The sequence below is a fragment of the Lissotriton vulgaris genome, chromosome 12 (genome assembly GCF_964263255.1).
Source record: "Lissotriton vulgaris chromosome 12, aLisVul1.2, whole genome shotgun sequence".
Taxonomy (NCBI): Eukaryota; Metazoa; Chordata; class Amphibia; order Caudata; family Salamandridae; genus Lissotriton; species Lissotriton vulgaris.
In genome coordinates, this window is record NC_141700.1 from 62,918,876 (window position 1) to 62,944,260 (window position 25,385).

The 25,385-nt window shown below is 43.5% G+C and overlaps 1 protein-coding gene across 2 annotated transcripts in view; it reads left to right on the forward strand.

The window, feature by feature from the left end:
* Positions 1-16,448, forward strand: part of TBXA2R (thromboxane A2 receptor) — a 222,278-nt gene extending 205,830 nt beyond the window's left edge. For both annotated transcript variants that reach the window (XM_086947115.1, XM_086947114.1), the window contains exon 3: positions 14,885-16,448. In XM_086947115.1, coding sequence (XP_086803241.1) covers positions 14,885-15,154 — 270 coding nt within the window. In that variant the 3' untranslated portion in view covers positions 15,155-16,448. The remainder of the gene's footprint in view (positions 1-14,884) is intronic.
* The last annotated feature ends 8,937 nt before the right edge of the window (positions 16,449-25,385 follow it).

Here is a 25,385-nt window from a genome sequence, read left to right on the forward strand (position 1 = left end):
AAAATGGCGTTCTCGTTTTCAGCCAAGTTAAGGAGGACAACGTGTAGTTTCAGCTAATCGCTAACGCGGCCATGCCAATTACGACAGACGACCCTTTTAGCGTTTAGCTGAATCTACCTCATAATGAACATAATCAGGATGTTCGTCCTCGATGTCAATTAACATTATTTGAGTTACCTCTTTATGAAGCATCACTTTGTCATGGGCAAAAGCTCGTCGTGATGGTATGCAAACTGATAGGCACATAGAACATAAGGCTGGGCCACATTGAATACATAGGCACATAAAAAACATTGCTCCCACAATTATACATAGAATTGTCAACAGTTTCCAGCCCCAAGTAGCAAGCATGGACCAGAACCATCCTGAAAGTGTCCAAGTTCCATTGTCCGGATGTATCTCAGCTGCGATCTTGTGGAGCTTAGATATCGCATCATAAACAGATGGAGAATTGTCTGGAATGTATACACAACAGCTGCTTCCGATAATTCTACATGCCCCCCCACGATCAGCCAAAACTACGTCCAACACCATCCTGTTTTGAAGCGTAACGATCCTAGAAATTTGTAGTTCCTCGGTAATGTTTCCCAGGGCAATGGCAGTGTCATTCGCTACAGCCTCAACAACACGTGTCAGTCGTCTTATTTTCCGGCTGTTCAGTGCAGCCCCCACAAAGGAGAATAGTCCCAAATTAAAGTCCACATACTGTTGCAAAGCAGTGTCGGTCTGGTCGATGTCATCCAGAACAACAGTTCGCTTAACCCTATTCAAGACGAAATCGTGGTATAACGTGTAATCATTGTGATACATTGGTGGGGCAATGAATACAGGAGGTAGTACAAACGATACATAGCATGTGCCCAACCACCCCAATGGAAGCTGATGGTAACCCTTCGTTCCACAAATAAAATACGTATTCCGTGATGAAACAAATGAGATGCCATTCGGGCTATCAAAAGTGAGAGTAGTATTACATTCGCTTTTCCCCACTGCAATCGAACCCTTATTTCTGATACATAAATCGGCTTTTGTGGCAATGACATTAATGACATGTGCACTTGATACATTAATATTCCTCTGGTTGCTGTACACACGTGGGGCAGACACGTTATCGGGCCTGTACTCTTCCCATTCAAATCGAGTACCCTCAGCCCGTGGAAACCCATCCTTGTCATGGGAACATACTTTATTCAAACGGAAAAGCACCCCCCCCCTTTGGTTGGCCATCTCAAAGTAAAGAGGAGGGTGTACCAGGCGTTGCATGATCCATTATGTGAAAACGGGAGTGGAATAAGTGGGGTGCCCCCTCTCTTTTGGTGCCCCGGCAACATCCCACACACCCAACAGTTTGAGGTATTGGTCATGTTATGTGTGTGGTGAAGAATCTGAATGAAACTGTTATTTAGATACGTTTGCCTATGACGTTCTTCATGAAAGGGTAATGTAAAATGAAAATGTTCAGACGGAGCCGGGGTAGTCGGCAGCAAATGTTCACGTACAGGCACCACAAGTTCAACTACCCAGGCTATAACAGCTATCACCACAATAGTCAGGACAAAAAGAAAGGCACCCAATACTTTTTTATCTCGTGATGTTGTTGATGCCATAGTTCAGAAATGTTCGTGCAAAATCTCAAATAGCACAAATTGTTCACAAAGTCTCAGATACACGTGCGTGTATACCTAAAAAAAGAAAAATACGGCGCTGAACTCCGAGGTAGCCGTTGTTTTCTTCTCCGGGCCAAGACGGGTGTCGCTACACTGGCAGAACTGATCCCCCCCCCTTGGAATTCCCGGTTTCCGTTTCACAAACCTGGAGCGGTAACCAACCAGTCATAAAAACAAAAATCTTCTTATCGAGGGCGCAAGTTGTAGCGCTCTCGTCCGGCAACAGCGTGGTCCGGGAAGGCTCCCTCTACTTCGGCTGACGTCACAGCTGGGCTCTTTTCTTTATCCAAGATCTCTTTGTAGTTGGTCAGCACAGCAGGAGTCACCAGATCCGGAGAGACACGGCGGCAGTGTGTCGAATGCACCCACCGCTTCCTGTTGGTCACTCGTACAGCGGTTCGGGTTGCAAGGAGGACCTGTTCGGGGCCCTTCCACCTGGGCTCCAGACTGCTTGCTCTCTCAAACGACCGAATCATCACGTGGTCACCAGGGCGGAGATCATGGCCCTCTCCAGTAGAGTTGTCAGGGAGCGCTTCTCGAACCTGTTGATGAATAGAGAGTAAATCACTTGTTAATCGTGCCAAATAGTCGTTCATCATAACACAAGGCACATCATGTATTAGTCGCGGCTTAGGCACCCCCCAGATATTCATGGGGCGCCCAAACACCACTTCATAGGGCGTAAGGCCAGTTCGTGAATGGGGTACTGATCTAAGAGAGAGTAGTGCTAGCGGCAAAGCGTCTGGCCACTTCAACGATGTAGACGCCACAATTTTGGCCAGTTTAAGCTTCAACGTAGCATTGTACCGCTCGACCAGACCTGCTGACTGAGGGTGGAATACAGCGTGGAACTTCTGCTGAATCCCTAACCCCTTCAGTACATATTCCACAATCTTTCCAACAAAATGAGGCCCATTATCGCTCCACAGAAATTTACAAACTCCAAAGCGAGGAAAGAATTCCTTAAGCAACACCTTAGCTGTTGTCAAAGCCGTATTGTCTTTCGTGGGGAAGGCCTCAACCCATTTGCTAAAGGCACATACCACCACTAAGACGTACTTCAGGTTGTTGCAGCGCTCGAGTTGGATGTAATCCATTTGGAGTACCTCAAATGGTGCAGAAGGTGGAACGAACCCTCCTTTGGGAGTATGGGTCCCCTTTCCAGGATTGTGCTGTAAACAAACCAGGCAGGTCTGCACTACTCTCTTCGCAGTGTTAGCAATCTCAGGATGTTCCCAAACTCGTGTTAAAAGCCGAGTGATTGCAAGAGCTCCGACATGCGCCAGTCCATGTGTCATCTGGACCATCGCCTGCAAGTAGGCCGCAGGCAATTTCCACTTCTCCATGTCTTTGCTTCTCCAACAGCCCTCATCATCTAGTACCCCATCTGCTGCCCATGCCGCAAATTCAGATTCAGTAGCTGACTTTTGAATATCCAATATTTCTGCTCTAGCATCACTCCATCGCTCAGCCTGCGATTGTATCACGTACATGGGGGAGCTAGTTCGGGACATAGCCGTTTGTCTTGCTATGCTGTCTGCAAAGGCATTTCCTTGGCCCACTTTATTCGTGATCTTTTTGTGGGCACTGCACTTCACTATCGCTACTTTCTTTGGGCCAAGCAGCGCATTTAGGAGATCACGCACTAGCTCTCCGTGCATAATGTGCTCTCCATGTGATGTCAAAAACCCACGTTCTCTCCAGAGTAGCCCGAAGTCATGTGCCACTCCGAAGGCATACCGGCTGTCCGTGTATATGTTCACACATAGACCAGTACTCAATTCGCAGGCTCTTGTTAAGGCTATCAGCTCTGCTGCCTGAGCCGATTTTTGTGGTATCCTAGCTGTTTCTACCACTGTCTTAAGTGTCGTGATCGCATAGGCTGCGGAAGTCGTACCATCTGGCAGCCTTACACACGATCCATCAACCCACAGTTCCCCATCCACATCTGGAAGTGGGACATCCTGTAAATCGACACGACCCTTTGTCTGTTCCTCGGTCAGGAAAACAATCATGATGTTTTTCTTCCTGACCCTCCTCGGCCGGATAGGGCAATAAAGTAGCAGGGTTCAAAGTAGCACATCTTTTCAGTGTAATATGTGGCACCAAAAGTGTCAGCTCATATCCTGTTAGCCGTGCACTCGTAAGGTATTGGGTCTTTGTTTGGTTTAGCAGGGCATCTACTGCGTGAGGAACTAACACCAACAGTTTGTGGGATAACACTATTCCCTCACTCTGTCGTATGGCCACTGCTGTTGCTGCTACCGCTCGAAAACACCCAGGCAACCCTCGTGCTACAGGATCCAGAATGGCAGAGAAGTATGCACATGGTCTCTGCTTATCCCCGTGTAATTGCACCAACACTGACAACGCGCACCCATCATTCTCGTGCACGTACAATGTGAAAAGTTTCGTGTAGTCTGGTGTGCCTAACACGGGTGCGGAACAAAGGGCCTGCCTCAACTGTTCAAAAGCCTTCTGACATTCATCTGTCCACTCAAGAGGCATTGGTGTAGCTTTGGACAGTAGCGCTAACAAAGGTTTTATGATATGTGAAAACCCCATGATCCATTGTCTACAAAAAGACGTCAACCCTATGAAGGCACGTACATCTCTCTGCGTGCGGGGGACTGGTGTGTCTAAGATTGCTTGAATTCGATCAGATGTTAATGCACGCCCCTCCTTAGACAACAGATGACCGAGGTAGGTCACCTGGGGTCTACAATATTGAAGCTTTTTCTTCGAGACCTTATGATTGTTCTGTGCCAAAAAGGAAAGCAACGCAAGTGTACTTTGTTCACATTGTGCATAAGAGTCAGCAGCAAGCAGAAGGTCATCCACGTACTGGATGAGAGCAACGCCAGACTGCAATTTAAAAGAATCCAGCTGCCTTTTCAAAGCCTGGCTGTAGATGCTAGGGCTTTCAGTATACCCTTGGGGAACACGACAAAATCTATACGATTTATTATTTAGCGTAAAGCCAAACAGGTATCTGCTATCAGGATGAACAGGGATGGAAAAGAACGCATTCTTTAAATCAATGACGCTAAACGTGGTGGCCGTTGGTGGAACCAAGGTAAGCAAGGTCGTAATATCGGACACCACCGGGTATTGGGGAATGACAATTTTGTTGATCTCTCGCAGATCAATAATAAAGCAATAGATTTTGCCGTCAGTGTCTCTCTTAAGGATCGGAAGAATAGGACTGTTGCAAACATTGTAAGGGACCTCCTCCACAACCCCTGCAGAAATCAAATCCTGAACAATACGTGCCAATGCAATTTCACCTTCTCTCGAGATCTTATATTGTGGCACTCGTGGTAGAGGGGCCCCCTCCTTAACAGTAATGTGTATTGGTGGAATGTGCATCTCTCCCACATCCGTATCTGAGGTCGCCCATAACGTATGCGGTAGAGAGGCCAAAGCTGGAACATCTAAGATGGCGTAAAACCTATCGGGGTCAGGATAATTGTCATTTAGGATAACCCGCACTCCCTCAGGGGCGCAACGTATCGTTGCTCGAAAATATTTAAGCAAGTCAATACCCAGGATATTGTCTGGTGTATGGGGCGATAACAAGAATTGACCAAAACTAAAGTATTTGTCAAGACATAGTGCAAGGGGTTTGGACAATGGGCTGGGGGAGGGTGTGCCATCAAACCCTACACATGTAATCATTTCGCCAGACAGGGGAGCCCTCGGAACCAAGTTTTTCGACAAAGCGCTACGTGTAGCCCCTGTGTCGACAAGAAATTGATCAGTAGAACCCAGAATACCCGCTGTTACATATGGACCCTGCTGATCTACCGGCACTTCAACTGATTCCTTACCCCATCCTACGCAGTCCTATGCATGCACATAATCCTGGTGCTCCACATTCTCTCCCTCCGAAATCTGATATTGATTCCGCCTATCAAACATATTTCGTGCATCCTGGCCACGGCCCCTCTCCTCAACCCTTCCACGATCACTTCCGCTACCTCTTGCTCCCGTATAACCTCCTCTCGACCTTCCACCTCCTCGACCACGCTGACTACGCTGCTCACGAAGTACCGGACAATCTTCGGCCCAATGCCCAAACTCCTTACAATAAGCGCACTGACCCTCCGCAATGTCCGTACGACCATACAACGTATTTCCTCCACCCCGTCTACCTCTATCATTCCCTCTACCCTGTGGTCCCCGAACCTGCGCCAACATCACCTTCGTTTTCAATTCCTTCGCCTTTTTCTCAACACTTTCTTTAGCCTCCAATTCCTGCCGCTCATAATACTGAGCCATAGTTAACAAGGACGCAGGGGTTGCCGTGGCCCAGGAACTTTCACTCGACTTCAATCGTTTTGCAATCTCCGGTAGGAGATTAGCCACATACTTATCTACAAACAGATGCCGACCCGTATCGTCTGTTAAAGATTGACCACTGTAATCATGGAACGCCTCCTCAAAACGTGTAAAGAAATCTGAGACCGTTTCATCAGATTTTTGCTTGCACGACGTTAGCATGGTCCAATCAATCTTTTTAGAGGGAACAAGCGTCTTTAATTTAATCAAGATAGCCGCCGGAAGATCTAGAATTAACTGACAAGGCTTACATGCCGGTTCCCTATCTAAATCGGCAGCATTTATTTCTTTCCATGTGCCCCCCAATATTCTTTCATCATTATTTTTACGAATTTGCCTCCACATATCAGGTGGTAAAATTAGCCCAAAGAACAAATCTATATCCACAAGAGTCATCACACAAGACGAAATAGCCCCTTCCACCCCTTCATAAAATGCCGCCGGATTTTTCCGAAGATCAGGTAAAGAATTTTTCAATGCCATAACATCCGCTCTATTCCAAGGCGTGTATACCCAGTTATATACAAAATACCCTTTCGCATCTTTTGATAATTTATCATCATCTGTACCTTCCCCTTTAGGTGGAACATACAAGGGCGCAGCTTCACGCATAGGCATAACATGCAACGCAGAACTCTTATCTGAAGCACGGAGAGAACACTCCTTAGCCTGCCCGTTATTCTCCAATTCGGACTCCTTTTGCCTCCTTTTCCGCTCCTCCCGCAATCTCATCGTTTCGTCCCGCAGCTGGATCAGTTGCGTGAATAGGTCGTCAACATCTGCAAGATCAAATACACCTTTAAGCAAGTTCTCACGATATACTGACAACGATTTAGGTTCTAACGTGACAGAAAGTTCACGATACGCAGCAACAACTTCATCTGCCAAACTAGATAAAAAATACATTAATTCAAGATCCGACCACGCCCTTTTCTCCGCAAGCAACTGATCCTGAGAGACGCACTTCTTATTCACTTTACGAGCCCAACTACGTAAATGTGCGGACCTCTCCGCAGTAAACCTGAGACCAGATACCCCCTTCTGTTCCGACTTATCCTGTCCATCGTCCTCTGAATCTGCAGCTGGTGCCGTCGGCGAAACGTACGGAGGCGGTGACCGATCTAGCAATGAAAAATCGTCAATTTCATTATTAAGGACAGGATAAAGCGGTCGGCGAATAGGAAATTGACCAGTCGTTTGCAATTTACGTTCCCGTTCCTCCCTCTCTTTCTTCTCCTGAGCCTCCTTTTCCTCAAGCTGTAAAGCCTTATCCCGAGCAGCCTTGCGCTGCTCTTTGTCCGCCAAGGCAACCTCACGCTTCATTCGCTCGCGCACCGCTTTCTCCCACATTCGCACACAGTCAAACATGTTTTGTCTAGACCTGCGTTGGAACAAACATTGTTCCACAAACTGTACTTTTCGTAAATCGAACGACCCATGTAGAGGCCATTGTAATTCGGGATCGGCCTTTGTATACTTATGCCATAATTTGCTGTACATAATAGGGGGAAGGCCTAGTTTGATATACATCTCACGATTTGGTGTTCCCTCTGGGGGAGCCGGCTGTGCTTCCGCTAACCTAATTGTGGTACCCTCTCCAAGACAGCACATCCCTCGGAGTGTGCTGAAAACAGGCATGTTCAAAAAGTATCACGAAAGCGTGACACCGTACAAAATGGCACTTACAGTACTTCACACAACTGTGCCGCTCAGAGGAAAAAAAACAAAGTTAGAGAAACATCTCTACATGCCTGCCTATGTGAAGTGCACTACACATATAAGTTCAAAGATCACAAAATCACAATGTTAGCTAACTCAAATCAAAACGTAGATCGTAGGACTTCGGCAAGCGTCCGAGGACTACCTTACCGATCACAAATCATAGAACTTCAGTAAGCGTCCAAAGACTACCTTACCGAACACAAATCTTACCCAAATTCTCAAATGTCCAGATTCCAACTGCCAAGGTCTTGTAAGCCAAATCAGCCAAACGGCACTTTCTCAGCAACGCAGACACTCGAAAACTCAGTCGGAGACCGGCGCCACCTGGAAGGTCAGATCGGAAGGAAAGGAAGAAACACCGTGGCAGCCAAGACTCGGGTCACTCGTGGCAGCGCGCGTCCATGGCGAGTTTCCAAGCCTTCGTCACGACCTCTCCTTTGGGCATCCGAGTCGCCGATGAGTCCCTTCGTGGTCGCCAATTTGAAGTAATCAGGGTTCCCAAGGCCTACATGCTCCGAAGATAACCCACTTACACTCAAGAACTGTTGGCACGGAAACTGTAAAAGGCAAAGAACAAGTTTATTAAGACCCCATGGGGTGGTGGTACACTCAAACAGCACCCTTCGGTAATGCAAGAGGTATCACACCGAACACCGGTGTGACCCCGATTTATATACAGTTTTGGGGCAATAAAAGATAGGCGGCACAAGTGAGAACACATTTTAGAGACATATATGGTCATGTTTTGGAACACCGCCAGCTTATTGGAGGGGGCACAACTCCGCTGGTCAGTTTGGCGCACATTCCTAAAGGCTTACTGGTCAATTGGGACTGCGCATGTGCAAGCTTGACCAGTACTAAAAATAGCCTGTTGCTGGGCAGACTGAAGTGGTCAGTGAAACGGACAATGGACTAAAGGGCACGCCGGCCACGAGGCCGCTTATGATCTAAGATGGCCGCTGCAGTGTTCAAAATGGCGTTCTCGTTTTCAGCCAAGTTAAGGAGGACAACGTGTAGTTTCAGCTAATCGCTAACGCGGCCATGCCAATTACGACACTACGTGTAATTTGCATAGTGCGAAGTAGCGGAAACTTCACAAGCTTAGCATAGTGTATGCCCAGGGTTAGTTGAGAGAAGGGTAATGTAAATGGGTAGATATAACGAGTAGTAAAGGTGTTTTAAGTTTCAGGGATGGATATCATTAACGGATGGGAAGGGGTTTGGAGGGTAGCGATAAGGGATAGCAAGGACTCTTTAGGGTTCACAGAAAAGTAGTATGTAGCAGTACTTAGAAGTTTTTAGGGTCCAGGGAAAGGTAGCTTTAAGCAATAAGTAGAGCGAAGGGAAGGGCAGTGTTAAGGGGAAGTAATAGGTTTTTAGGGTGGGGAAAATGTCGCGTTAAGGGGTAGTGAGGAGTTTTTAGGGGTCAGAGAAGGGTAGAGTTAGGAGTAGTGGGGTTTTTAGGGATAAGGTAGGGTAGTTTAAGATTATAGTATATTAAACAAATAGTATGATTTAATTAATAAAAATATTACAATTTAAATAAATTGAATATAGAATTAGTATTGGCATATCCCAAAAATAAAACAATAAATTAAAATGAATAATGTAACGGTTAAGAATTCAAATATACATAGCTATATATAATATTTACAAACATATCTGTAAAGTAAAGGCATCTCATTGTAAAAACTCCCAATCTACTTATGTACAAGTGTAGAGGAGGGAACAAGCAAAATAAGCCAAGGTGCTAAAAAGCCTCTAAATTAATATATTATCAGCCCACACAGCTTTAAACTAGGAATTAGAAATGTTAAAAACAATTTCCTCAAGGAAGGTGCCTCTGAAGTTTAGCAACACATTCCCCCTGACTGCCCCCCCCCCCCCCTCCCATCTGTGCTGCTGTCAGAGAAGAACAACAGTGGCTTGTATGTGATCTGAAGGGCTTTAGGTCAAGATCCTGTCCTAACACATTAGCTATTCCTGATAACTAGCCCTGGCTCACCTAGCTAGATAAATAAATAATCACAGCTGTTTGGAGGTCGAGCACTCTTTCTGTGGAAGCACACAGTTTGGACCAAATGTAACAGCTGTGCTCAGGTGAATGAACATCTGGTGGCAGCCACAATCCATCTCTGCAGTACTCCTGAAAACTCTTTTTTTATTACATCATTAGAGTCAACACATATACTGTCAAGCCATCCCTAGGAAATTGAAGAGGGTTCTGAGGGATAAAATTATGGGAGAACAAATGCAGATACGTAGGAAGAGATGAAAGATGTGGAGAGAAAGAGGTAAACAAGTAGAGACAGGAAAGAGTTAAATCTAAATGAAGAGAGGAGAAAGAGAGATGGAAAGAGCCAGAGTTTTTGTTTGTGGGTTGGGGAACGAGTCACATCTGTTTTCTATTTCTTGTGAAATATGCAGTGATAGGTTTACTCTTGACAATGCAGCTTTCCTGCTCCTCCACACAGCTGCTTTCTGTTGTTAGAATTGGCACAGGAGAACTTTTTCAGTTTTTTTGCAGTGTTTTTTGCCCCCGAGTTCCTCCTGAGTGCAGTCTGAGCATCTGATACAAACATACGCTAGGTCGTTGTGGGCGGTTCTCCACGGAGAGGGGCGGCCACCAAATAGCTGCAGTCCCGATGGACTATGCTATAAAGTCTAATATTTCTTCTATTTGATAATAATAATCCTCTCTTCCATGAAGTCTATGTGTGCATTTGTCCATTTGAGCTTTCAAAGCCCTCCCTCTCAGAAACTTTTTTGGGGCCAGGGCAAAAAAGTTTTGCAAGGCCCCTCTGTATTTTGTATTTAAAGGAACTTATCATATTTACTAAAAGAATATTCATTGAAGGAGAAAAAAACTGTATGTGGCGCCACCTAGTGGCACGCCCTAGGAACAGGTCAGTTTTCAGGAACGTGGATCCCAAAAGAGGCAAAGAGCCCTGGCTTGGGTCAACCCTTCCTTTCCAGCAAGCACACTATGGCAGACTAATGCTGGTTCTACTGCGGCGAGAAGCTTGCATGTAAAATCACCAGCAGTTCATATCCTATCTCCATAGCTATCATTACCCTACTTTATAGTAGTGTTCGAGAAAATAGCCCTAGTTAGAGCACCAAGGGCGAACAAGGTCATAGCGGACCAGTCCTTAAGCCAGTGACAGGTCCAGGGGCAGAGACGCTGCACCAGTTCTGTACCCTTTGCTTTGGCAAGAATTTAGGTAAGAACAAGGGGTCTTAATAGGATCCAGACGAGGGATCTGGCGTTCATGACCTGTAAAGAGGGCCCCCTCAGAGTTGCTACCTAGCAATGACCCAGAAGCTGAAACAGGAAGAGTATGACAGTATGTAGCAATTTCTTTTCCATAAATTGCGCTGCAACTAAGTTGCCTCTAAGGCTACTTGACTTTCTGCCTATACTTCCCTAGCAGTAATATTCGATGGTCTCTTCTTAAGTCAACCCGTCTATTGCGGCAATGCTTTTCCCAATCTTCCACGGGTGATCAGCGGTCAGGCCAGAAAACATCACTCTAGTCCATATTGATTCTTCTCTCATGAGTAGGTCAGATGTAGCACTCACCCTCCTCATCTCTTACCGGAAGAGCCTCCATCGTTCAGGATCTATTATCAATTGTTTCTTGAGTTTATTTGATCCCGACCGCATATGCGTCAGTCAAGAATGCTAACGTGTATCAGAACCTCTTACGGCTTTCCAGCACGTATGGCAGTACTATTCCCGGAACATTTCATTTAAGGATTGGAATGGCCATTCGTGGTTTATGTCTCTTCGAGATGTGCCAACATTTGAGATCTTCTCCAACAGGGATTTGGAAATTGACTAGTCTATTGGGGAGAAGCCAATTTTATCCACTGGAAATTGGAAAAATTGTAACCTTAAAAAAAAAAATTGGTTAACAGTATGGTAGACTATCAGAATACCTAGGGGTGGGGGTGGATGTACCACCTTTCCTCTCTCACGTTCTCTATGGGCGTTTGTTTTGGATTTTGAGAAAATATAATGGAAACATATTTTTGGACTAAAATATAAGTATGGAACCTCACTACATGATTCATTTATTGTAATACAACTTCCATACCAATGCATCCTTAGGCAAAAAATTAAACATACTATATAGTGGAACAAAAGGGAGGGACAAATTTGATCTTTATGACTGAATAATTCGGAGACATTTAATCTGTTCAGATCTGTCATTCCCCCAGCTAATAGATTAAATTTAGTTTTATTCATTAAAATGAATATTGAATCTGGTCATGTGTTCTGTTCACACAACAAAGAGTGGGGTGGCCAATGAAAGGTCATTCAAAGGATGAATAAGCAAAATTGGATGGGAACATTTTCAAAAGTTTTTTTTCAAAATCAGTTACAAAGACCAGGGTTGAAATCCTGCAATAGAAGGTTTGGCGCAGTCAAGTCAAGTCAAAGTCAAAAAGATTTATATAGCGCGCTACATACCCATAGGGTCTCAAGGCGCTTGAGGAGGGGTGGGGAATTACTTGTCGAATATCCAAGTTTTAAGTTGCTTTCTGAATGCTAGGTGGTTCTGAGTAAGGCGAAGGTGAGTGGGAAGAGAGTTCCAGGTTTTAGCTGCCAGGTAGGAGAAGGATCTGCCTCCCATGGTGGTTTTGTTGATGCGAGGTACAGTGGCAAGTGGTTGTGAGAGAGCAGGCAGCAACATACAGTTACAGAGGAGGCAAAGGGTGTCTATGTGTGTGAAAGAGAGACAGTGAGAGATTGTGAGAGACAGAGGAGCGAGGGAGAGAAAGAGACAGAGGGATGGAATGAGAAGAGAGCAGAAGAGATTCAGAAAAAGAAGTAGTGAGAGGGGACGGTAGAAAGATGGGATGCTAAGGAAACAGAAGACAGAAATTAAGCAGGGCTGGACTGGCCCTAGCGGACATCCGGGATTTCCCCAGGCGGCTGGAGGTGTGGGGGGCGGTTTTGCAGCAGTGGGGGACGGTTTGCAGCAGTGATGCAATATCGGCCCTCAGTAACAAAATCAGAAGTGCTTCGCACTTGCAGGCCTGCTTTAGGTTCCTAGTCCAGCCCTGAAATTGAGAGCTCGGATGAACAGAGAGTGAAAAAGAGGACGAGAGAGAAAGTTTGGGAGAAGCAGACAGACTTGCTTCGAGAGAAAGAGATTGAGAGTGAGTGAGACAGAACGAGATAATGTGAAATTAAAGAGTCTAAAAGATAGAAAGGGAGAGCATGACAGAAAGAGAGGTCGAGAGTACGAGAGGGAGCAAAGAGAGACAGTGAGAGATGAACTTGAGAGTAAGTGAGAAAGAAACAAACTGTGGAAGTTAGAGAGTGGCAAAAAGATAGATGGAGGGAGCATGAAAGAAAGAGACACTGAAAGTGCGGATAACGAGTGAGAGCAAGGAGAGAGAATAAAATATACAATGAAAGCAAATGATGGTGAGAAACATAGACAAGGAAATAGAACAGAGATAAAATGTAGGTCTGAGCATGTAGAGAACAGAAGAGGCAGACAGACGAATTAACTTTTTCTAGAATTTAAGCATTTGAGCACAGTACCGTCGGAAGGATGCCACGGTCTCTGGTGCAAGTAAAGAAAATGGGCGCTTTGACTGCTGCTGGTGTAGTAAAAGACAACAATTATCGGGGTTTCATGACCTTTGGTGCCACTGCACCTACTGCACCAACGATAGCTACGCATCTGGTCAAGCTTTGGCTTTCATCAAACTTCCAGACTCATCCCTTTATCATCAGAGTTTCAAAGCGAGCCTGGGTCTCCACATACAATTTGTAACATGAACGGAAGAGGAAAGATTATAAACACGTGCTCCTGTCAGAGGATGAGCAGTTAACAGAGAAGCTCGAACCGCTTAATTGGGGATGGAGAGGAGGGGATTGGCTTGTTGACTATCGCTGCCTGCCTTGAATCATGAGGAACCAGACTTGAATCCCGGCTACCGCCCAATATCCTGTGATTCTGGGCAATTTATTTAATCTTCCTTTATGGTAACATTTCTGCAGCTTATAATACCCCCATGCAGGGGTTGCTGAAGTGCTTGCCTACATGGGTAGCACGCTACACTGCATAGGGTGTGTGGGTGGAAGGGTGTTGCCTTTGATTTGATCCTGTGTGGAAGTGTTTCCATGTTGTGTGTGAGGACCACCGAGGTGCAGTTATCGTGTTATGCGTCGCAGCGCTTAGCAGTGGGATGGGTGAAGAAGTGTGAGAGACAGGCACGCAGTTCATGGTTTTCAGTGTAACTGGTAGATTTGAGCATCTCTAAAGGCCCTTTTGTTGTATTTCTTATTTTCATCGTCCAATTAGCGGGTTAATGCACTAAGTTGTCCATTCTAATATATTTTTATTAAGATTTATGGCCCTCAGAAGGCAGAGGTTAAAGAGAGAAATGTTGGGGAGATCTGCGGGGATGCACTTTGTTAGTAACATCTAAATCTGAAAAACCTAAACAGAGATAAAATGTGCAAGTTAACCTCGTTCTGTAGTAAAGCGCTCCAGTGCCCGTGGGGAGGTTGTATTGTAATTGCATTTATATAGCGCTTACTACCCCTGACGAGGCGTTAAATCGCTTTTTCGGCAAGCAGCACGCTACTCCAGAACCCCCAAAGTATTAGTGGCGAATTAGTATAGTGAAATATTACATTAATTTGAGTGGTGAATATGTTAGTTAGTTATTTAGATTGAGAATTATAGTGGAGGGATAGAAGAGGGAAAAAGGTTTGCATTTATATAGTGCTTGCTACCCCTGATGGGAGGTTGAAGCTCTTTTTTTTGGCAAGTAGCACGCTACTCTAGAATCCATACAGTGTTAGTGGTGAATTAGTATAGTGAAATATGAAAGTAATTTGAGTGGTGGATATGTTAGCCGGTTTTTTGGATTGAGAAGGATAGTGGATAGAAGTGGGGAAATGGTTTGCATTTATGTAGCGCTTGCTACCCCTGACGAGGCGTAGAATTGCTTTTCGGCGAGTAGCATGCCTACTCCGGAACCCATAAAGTGTTAGTGGTGAATTAGTGTAGTGAAATATGAAAGTTAGTCAGGTATTTGGATTGAGAAGGATGACAAATGTTTGAAGGTTTGTACTATTAAAAAAAAGTATATAAACAAATTAATATCTCAAATTTTGCTCACAGATCTTCATTGCGCAGACCCTGCTACAAGGCCCGATCCCAGACCTGTTCGACAAGGAGATCCCGCGCGAGACGGAGAAGATGCTGCTGATCTACCTGCGGGTCGCGACCTGGAACCAGATCCTCGACCCCTGGGTCTACATCCTGTTCCGGAGGGCCGTGCTGAAGAGACTCTACCCCAGCCTGCGGTCGCGGCCCTCCATCGCCTCGCTCTACCCCACCATGACCGCGTCTCTGCGGCAGAAGTACACGCAGGAGTCCGTCATCACCTAGGGGGCGCCCCACTCGGAAGGGGTGCCCTGGCTCGCAAATGTGCAATGCATATGTGCAACAGAAATACGTCATAGCGCCTGCGCGTGCAGCGCCGGCTGTCACACGTGTTCCGGCACGTGCAGCCAGTCCACTGACGTCCGACGCCATTTTTGTGTGATTCATGTGGATTTTTACATTTCTGTTGGACAAGCGAGGTGAACATGAAGGACAAGCTGTTTGCTCACGGGCACTCCCCGCCAAGTGCTTAGAACTATACCGAGGAGCTGCCCAGGTGGAAAGCAGTTCGAACACAGTGTGCTCTTGTGCAAAGGAAGAGATGCTCTGACAACCCGTGTCTGGAAGGGCATTAGGGCAGGGGCGGAGTCAGACACTTATCAGGCGAGTCCCTGGTGCCTTGTATCAGCCCCCCCCTCTCCCTGCATATGCCATGCTGTCATCGCCGGAAGTTTGGTGGAGAAAGGGCGTGCCCCAATGGCAGACTCTGAGATCAAGTCTGAGACCGCTCTCCTTTTCTCTCTCTGTGTTTCTCTCTCTTTCTGACTGTCACTCTCTTTTTCTTGTCTATCTCCACTTTTGTTTCTCTTTTTGCCCCTCTTCTCTCTTGCCCCTCCACTCTCCCCTTCTCTTTCCTTCTCTCGCTCTTGCCCCCTCTCACCATTTTCTCTAACTCTCTCTCTCGCCCTTTCTTTCACTCACAACCTCTCTCTCTTTCTTGCCATCTCTTCTCCATTCTCTCTTTCTATATCCCTGCCCTCTCCTTTCTCACAGACTCTTTCGCACTTTAATTCTACCTATTCTACCCCCTCTTCTCTCTATCTATTGTTTCTCTCTCTCTGTCTCTTGTTTCTCTCTCTCTGCCTCTTGTTTCTCTCTCTCTGCCTCTTGTTTCTCTCTCTCTGCCTCTTGTTTCTCTCTCTCTGCCTCTTGTTTCTCTATCTCTGCCTCTTGTTTCTCTCTTCTCCGTCTCTTGTTTCTCTCTTCTCCGTCTCTTGTTTCTCTCTTCTCCTTCCTCTCTGTTTCTTCTACTTCACTGTCTTGCTCCCTTTCTCTCTCACCGTCTCTTGTCTCTTTCTTTTAGTCTTCCCTCCTCGTGGACTCTCTTTCTCTCCTTTATCTCTCTCTATCATGCCATCTCTTCTCTATCTCACGCTCTCGAATTATCTCTCTATTACTCTCCCTCGCTCAATCTCCCCCTTTAATTCTCTCATTCCCTCGTGCCTCCATTCCTTTTATGCTTGTTCCATATTTTGTAAGTAATATTAAACATTGTTGTAATAAATCTCATCGTCCTGAACCTTGTATGGTATTGCCTGCTGTTTTCTAGCCATGTTTCGAGTTGGTGGCCTCTATTCTGGTGTCTTGGCCGGTATAGCTAGGTCCTTGTGTTCGCCCGGGCCCTTGCCTGGCAGTGGGACCTAAAACCAGCGCTTCCCGCCCAGGGCGTGTAGGGGGCCAGGCAATGCCTCATTGAAAAGAGAAATATCCATGGAATTATGAGATTCTGCAGCTCTGACATTTTCCACATAGCTATGGATTTGCCGCATTTGCCACATAATCCAACATCTGCTACATAATTTGCAGATTTCACACCCAAAAAATATTGCTCACTCAAACGGATCAAAAGTTACAAAAAGTGCCAAAACATGGTTTCAAGCAATGACTTTGCAAAGGTTAGCTGAAGGCCTTTCAGCTGTTGCTGACTGTAATTAGATGTTTGCCCAGATAGTGATGAATTATGCTGCATAAAGCATAGACTCCAGCGACAGAGTTATAAAATATGGAGCCTGACAGCCAATTTATAATTGTATGTTTTTTGAAACCATGCCCTGAAAAAATTGCATCAATGTTGGGGGTAAATAAGCTCTGGCTTACTTAATTGGTCACAAATAGACTGCATTTTATTTATTTTATTTATTTGCAGGTTTGTACCGCGCTGGCTTCGACTCACGAAGGAGTATCTCCGCGCCTTTGGCTTCTACAGTAAGATTAAGAGGAAGGACTTAAGCAGCAGTTATAGTCTACTGTTGGAACAAAAAGGTCTTCAGCATTTTTCTAAAAGGAAAGTGATCTACACATAACCTGAGGGATATTGGGAGACTATTCCAGAGAGAAGGTCCGGCTATTGATAATGTTTTCGTTCCGTGTCTGGCCTTCTTTGCTCTGGGTACACACAGAAGGCCTTGTTCACTCGATCTAAGTGTCCGGGAGGGTATGTAAGGGACAAATTTGGTTGTCAGGTATGCAGGACCCATTCCATTCAGGCTTTTATGTATGGGACAGCATACCTTGAACTTGGCCCTCTGTTTGACAGATAACCAGTGTAATTTTGTCAACAGAGGTTTAGAAGGCGTGCGGGGAGGAGCGTTCTGTACCAGGCGAGCAGCCGTGTTCTGGACCACCTGAAGTCTATTCATAACTCCCTCATTGGCATATAACTTACAGGGTTAAGAAGATATAATAACAAGATAACTCTGTAGGTTAGTGCATTTGGAGACATTGGTGTGCAGTCTGAACAAAGGTGTGACTCATCATGAGATAGCATGGATGGTTAATGTGCCTGCTGCAAAGCACAGCGTGTAACATGCAAGGCTCAGGTTTGTGCCTGATGCAGGTAGGCTGATGGGCTGCTGCTCTTGTTTCCGTGTATTATCTGCAGGCCACAAGTTACAATTCTTGAGGTATAGTGATTTTGAGTTATGAACCAGCGTCAAGGAGCTTCAAGCAAACTGCAGGGCATAGGCTTAGAACTTGTTTTTTCTCAAACATTGTTTATTCTAATGTTAGACGGGTTCATTTGGGTATTAATAAGTGCATCAGTGTGATTAAAATGTAAAGGGTTATTACTAGCGTAACTGCTCTTATAGACTTATACATTCTTAGAGTGCACATATACTTCTTAACTATAGAGCTTGAAAAAGTTTTTTTTAAAGTGAGACGCTGAGCGTCTTTGTCTCCCGTTAGCACTGTCATCAGGCTTTCGGCACTAGCTAGCTCCCAGCCCGCAAGAGCACCTCAAACAAAAGTAGTGCTGATGGCTCTTTAAAGGGGCTAGCTAGTGAAAAAAAGCACTGGCAATGACAATGGATCTTGATTACAAATGAAAGCACCCCTTCACTCATTAATGTGTTTAGGCTCTCAATAGGTCATAACACATGTATTCTTTCACTCAACCTTGCACTTATGAATCCATTCATCGACCCACAAACTTATTATTGCATTGACCCACTTACACAACCACAGTAAAACACAAACTAAACTAAATATGCAAAACAAATTCAATTAATAAAAGTCGTTTTTTTTAAAGAAAAGCATGCTGCCGGCTAAACATTGCAAGTATATATTTGGAATTATAAATAAAACTAAACATAACAGTGGGCTGCCATCTTGTAATGGTATTATATATAGTGCATTATTGTGGGTTGTGGGTAAGTGGGCTGCCTAACTGCTGCAGGTCATAGGCTGTGGTGGTGGAAGCAGTGTGTAAATGATACTTCTACTAACGGGTGGCAGAAGAGAAAACATGTATGACCTTATCTGTGTATATCTATCTATCTATCTATCCATCTATCTATCTATCTATCTATCTATCTATCTATCTATCTATCTATCTATCTGCCTATCTATCTATCTATCTATCTATCTATCTATCTATCTATCTATCTATCTATCTATCTATCTATCTATCTATCTATCTATCTATTTGTCTCTCTATCTATCTATCTGTCTATCTATCTATCTATCTATCTATCTATCTATCTATCTATCTCTCTATCTATCATTCTATCTATCTATCTATCTATCTATCTATCTATCTATCTATGTATATGAGAGAGTAACTACCCTCGCCCACTATGCTAATCTGTAAAATGCCAAATAACACTAACCATGTTTGCAGGCTGTAAAGTTTTGCAATAACAATCCACCAGTAAAGGCCTTAACATATAAGTTGCATAATGAATAACCCAGGTTAATGTGCAAACATTTCATAATAAACGTATCAGAGCGATGGCATCTGACATTAACTTTTGCCAATTAACTGAAAAGACCGATAACCATTATCATTGGCTTGCCACTATAACCAACTGAGGCCTGTGGTATGGAGCATAAGCTACCTTAAAAGACAACCATCAGGAATACAGTCCAAAAATAACAAATATTACAAAATTAAAGTTGCCAAAATAATTTAAATTCCCTCCTAAGATGGCCAACAAATACAATCATAGTGCAAGTTTTCCATCTTCGCAGTTCGATGGGTCGCCAACACCAAAACCCTTTTCGACTACAGTAATTTGTGAGACTCCATATAATGAAGCACCTGCCTACAGCCTTTGGCACGGCGTAATAACGATCGATACTTAAAAGCCTGCTTCCTTTAACACACGTTTTACACAATAAGTCAACAGGCTTTGTCATAAGTTTTCATAAAAAAAAGATCCAACCTATGAAACCTGACATTTTGACGTTTCTCAATGAAAAAAGCTGCAGGGGCCTTTGTCATTGTCTTGTCACTATAAACAACACACACCTGCTGAACTGAGTATGAACTGGCAACCATCAGGCACAAAGCTATAAAATACAAATATGCATAAAATTACAGCAGGTGGAGGGAAAGCCCCACCTAGCGTTTCATGGGCCCGAGGGCAAGTAAGGAAATGGACCTCTGGGGCATTGTTTGAATGGCGAAATAAAGCAATAATCAAGTTTCTGTGGGCCCCTCTGGACTCTGTGTCCTGGTGCCACTGCACCTGCTGAACCAATGGAAGCTACACCATGGGCCCCACGCTCAATTGTACTGCTGAAAACTCTTTTTCTGTTTATCACATAAGGTCTAACGACCGTTGCAGTGGCAAGCCAGACTTAAAATGCTTCTCTTTACTTAGCCCAGGCAGGACGAAGTAAAGAGAACCATTTTAAGAGTGTCAGAGAGGAACTCTGGACCAAAAATAGGCATGTCTGAACCCAGTGCTGTTTGGTTCATCTGCTGGGGTTTTGAAATGTATTGTGACGTCATTCACCGAATGGCCCCTTTAGTTAGGGCATGATTTGTTGGACCCAACTGGAGCTGAAAACAAGACAACTCCCTCACATCTTGCAAGTTGGCAAATGCCACTAGGACAGGTCACAGAATATTTTTCCAAAACCCGGATCAATAATTGCACAAGGTCCAGGATTCGACATGACCTCCATTTTTAGGTCGAGCCTAGGCAGCGCATGCACTGCTCAGGCGAGACATGCTGCATTTGAGAATGTACTTGAAGCCTCGCCCACTCCGTGCCTATATTTGTCATTGGCTTGAGTCATTGTCCTTCGTAAATGCTGGCTTCTGATTCGTTAATAGGCTTGTTAGTCCCTCCTTAGTACCGCCTGGTCTTCATTTGTAACCTCCCATGAGGACTGGCCATTTTACTTCTGTTGTTACATGGCTTACTTAGTCTGTAAGCACTATTTTCTTTAATAAGTTTCTCCTTCTGCAGGCACAACATGCTTTCCTGCAACATTCAGCGCGCCATACATGCTTTCACTTTTTAAGCAGCCCGGGACAATGGCGGACGCTTAGGTTTTGCATTTGCAAGAGTTTGATCTATTGCATTGCAAATTACAATTTGCAATGCAATAGCAAAAAACCTGGGAGTGGTATTGGACAGTGCTCTGTCCATGAAATCACATGTCTCCACTGTCTGCGGCAAAAGCTTTGCATTGCTGAAAATGCTCAGACGAGTTTTCCCCTGGATCCCGACTGAATGTAGGAAAACTCTGGTTCAGTCATTGCTGATGAGCAGATTGGACTATGGCAACTCACTGTTTGTCGGAATGGCAGACTATCTCTTTTCTAAACTGCAGATAGTACAAAATGCTGCGGCAAAGGCTGTCTGTAATAAAAAGTAATATGATTCGGCTAAAAGCTGCATGCGAGAGCTTCATTGGCTCCCGATGCGACAAAGAGCCAATTTTAAATTACTATGTATCACACACAAGGTGCTATATAACGCAGGCCCTACCATTTTACATAATAAAGTTGAATTCCACAGACCACCGAGGAACCTTCGATCCAGCACATTAGGAAGAGCTACCACAACCCGGGTGAAGACTGTCAGGATGGGAGAGCGAGCCTTCTCGCATCTGGCGGCTACTAAGTGGAATGAACTTCCTCCCAGTCTTAGACTGACAGATGACCTTCTGTCTTTTAGGAAACAACTAAAGACACTACTCTTCCCTAAATCAGAATAAATCATCACTCAGTGTGGTTATCGTACCTCTCAGCATCCAACTTTAGCGCCGTGATATCCTACTCAGGATGATTGTTAGCGCTCTGTAAATAAATTAAATACAAATACAAATGCAAATACAATGCCATTTATTTATGCGTTGATTATCAAAACAGATAAATAAAAGGAATGGTCATTTACAATGCCAATAGCTTAAACTCTTGCAAATGCGAGACCTATTGCATTGCAAATGCTTGTTTTCTGATGGTACCATTTAAATCAGAGAGGGCCTGACGACCTTCACGTCTTTATAAAAGGAGGCTGACGTGATCAGTGGCAACGTGTTCAGTCGGCGTTGGAAGTTAAAGGGCGGTGCTCGGGCTCCCTCTTCTGGCTAAAATTAAGAATGACAATGAACTAATATTTTCGTGAGTTTGGGAATTGTTTTTTGCACAACCTGGGACACAGGCGGAGGCGCCTTTTAGAAAGATTTTTAATGAATAGTGCATAAAGAACCACCACATAGTGGGCATCAGTCAATGTGACTTTATAAGTATACTTTTCCTTAAAATTAACTGGCCGCTAAACTTATATTTCCATCAACACAGAAAAGCCTCTGGTAAAATGCATTTTATTAGAGGAGCTAGCCGTCATAATTAATGGCTGTTGCCACAGCCTAGGAGAAAGGCAGGCCACGGAGCATATTTATAGCTGCTAGTTAAACCACGAAAACGAGAACTTCTGTTTCCTTTTTATGATATGTTTTTTTTTCTAAAATAAACAGTGATTTTTATGTCAACATATTTGTTTTACACACTAACGGCCAATACAGGAAAGATAGACTCTATAAATGTACATCATATTCTAACCTATAGAACTCTTTAATTTTACATGCTAAACTGATTATAATATCGTTTTGCAGCTAATTACTAACTACTTTTTGTTAGTTTCAATTTTGCAATACAAATTTCACCTTTATTCTTCATGTCTACTGTTGCTTTCATATGAAAGAGCAAGACACCGTGGATGTAAGCTATGATGGTGTGACCATGTATTAAAAGGAATAAATTGCCCTTTTTTATATGTTACCGGGAGGCTTCTTGACGGAAAAGTGTTTGAAATTAGATTCTGAGCAGTATTCTGTAGCTGCCTAAGTGTGTGTGGTGTGTTCAGTGAAAAGGTGATATCCCCCTGACAAAAAAGAATGGAAAACTGGAAAAGCCTTCTCCAAGTTTAAAACGGACTCATCTAATGCAAAAGAAAAAAAAGAAGAAAAACGCTTTGACCTAAAGGCTAGTTGTCAGGTTTGCTGCTGTAAGAAGACCAAGTTTCAGGGGTTCAAGCAATCTGGCCTACATATATATATATATATATCTGTGTGTTTTCACCCTTTAAAATTGGAACTCCCAGCTGCACCTTTGACTTTAGGCTGCAGCGTCAGCACTGATTTAAATGGGAAGGTACTGTCAGGTACAGAATACCTGCACTTCCTTAGTTTTAAAGGGAGAGTAACAGCACTTCCTAGCACTTGTGCCATCAACACTTTTAATGGGTACTTCTCAGCACTTGCGCAATACATTTAGGGAGAGTTCCAGATTTTTCAGCAGAGGTTCACTTATTTTCATGTGACAGTACCCCTACTTCTCAGCAGGGGTGCAGCACTTTTAATGAGAGAGTACCTACACGTCTCTGAAGCAAAGAGGTACTCTGAGATAGTGAGCAGCAAAGGCTTGTCAATATTTCCATTTCAAAAACTGAATTAGAGACAGATGAGCGACACAATTTTTCACACTCAGTGAAAGAAACAAACCACTCGAATGTTACCACTGACTGCAGTGAGACTAACAACATAAACATTTTAAAATAAATAAAGAGTATTTGATTTAAAGTGAGACCCACACTTTAAATCAAACCAACAGAAAAGAAAAAACATGTTGAAATCAGGGAACTGAAATCTTTGCTAACTTTTAGGAAAGTCTAACAAAGTTCCTAGTAATAAATATTTATACATATTTATATTTTGTGAGGTTGGCAACATCTTGACCTTCCTGCTGTGGTGATGTGGCTCTTCATATCTTGGGATTTTTTTCCACAAAAACAATACATAAGCGTGGGCACATCTTCGACATTTTATTTAAAAAACATCTGCACACACAAGAATGTGTCTCTGGACACGGCACTGTCTCACAAACGACTCATGCGGACAGGAAAACAAATTTCAACCTTGATCTAGGGGAAACAAAGTTTTCTCTTCAGCGTAGTCAATAAAGGAAGTTTTCAAAATTTCAGCTCCTAACTCTTCCCGTTCCCAGAAGGTTTTTGTGCTCAACGCTATTTCGCATTTGAACTTTACTATATGCTGAGCAGCTCAAAACCTCTAAATGATTGATTTACTTCTAGTGTTTTCTCTAATTTACTGTGTTTTCCATGCAGATGCCTTTCCCGTAACCAGCCCTGTATTATGCATACAATGTTATTACATTACCTTGCATGAGGCATCAGATGTACTTTTAACTCAAACCGTCCATTAGACAATAGATTGTATCATAAAATCGAGTCATCTAATAGGCATCGGGTGGCATTATAATTTCTTGATGTAAGTGAAGAATTGGGTATTGTTACAATATCTAGTCGTCCATTAAGAACTGGGTAGCATTATTAAATTAACGTTTCTTCCACAGAGAGCGCATGATTATGAAATCAGGTTTGCGATTGGGCACTGCATGCCATTTTAGTATCAAGCATACATTAGTTAATGGGTATCATTAAAACCCAGTTTTATAAAAGTCGTTGGACAATATTATTAAATAAAGTCTTACATTAAATAATTACACACATTACAAAGTCCTAGCCCCTATTAGACACTGAGCATCATTGTGGAATCAATTTCTCCATTAGGCTTTGAATATCTTTATAAAATCAAATTCCTTACAAGCCATTATATAATCTTAAGAAACCACTCCATCCATTAGACATTAGATATCTTTAACCAATTCCACTTTTAGAAATTGGGCGCAATTAGAAAATCAATTCTTCTATTAGGTTTTGGGCACATCAAACAATCATGTTTTAAATATCATTCTAGTAGGACATTCAAGATATATATTGTATAACAAGTCCTTTGGTCATAATCTATTTTACGGACGTTCAGATTAAGGTCCCGGAACAACTCCTTGGAAATAAGAACACATTGTCTCTGGGAGGTAATTGGCTCCAATACCGGTAAACTGGGTTGTAATGGAAGAGTAAAGATTTTAATACTACACAGTCTTAGAAATCCAAAGGAGACGCTTGCCAGTTTAGCTTATCAAGCATGCAGTGTAAACAAACAACAGACTTCATACTACACATTTACCAATATGACAAAACTGGCACAATCTTGTCACCTCAAAGTGTTAAAGCGATAATAAAAAACTTGTATCATTCCTTCTATCCTTTTTAAAGACGCTGTCACTGTAATTGAATTATCTCTTGGACAAATGGATGAAGCTGGAAGAAAGACTACTTTTATACATGGTTATTAAATGAATCTTTACAATCTGCAGCATGCTGTTGCTTCTTTGCATCCCTGCCCGGTGTTTCAAACAGACTTTGCTCCTAAACTCCATTTGGCATTTAAACGATACAACAGGAAAGATAATATACAAGTTGGACATTTGTTATCCAGTTTCAACTCGAATTTAAAGTTAGTGCCCTAATTTGCTGACATGTCTCTGTCTTTGTTGGTCACAAGAAAATTAAGACCTCTATTAGACACTAAGGCGTTGTTACGAATGGCCTCTTAATGCCAATGGGGCCAATTAGACAAGTGTACGCCCAACCAGAATTTTAACTTTTTTCTTTCACCTAGAATAAATGGCTGCAGAAAGAAGATAAAAAATCTGAATGAAATCCAATATTAAAATAAAAAATTGGATGGGGTATTGGTCCCAGAATGACCAAATCTCTGAGGAATTTCCAATTTTATAATGGTCTTGTAGGGTTGGACCTTCAATGGTTTGGATGTTCACACCCTTGGAGATACT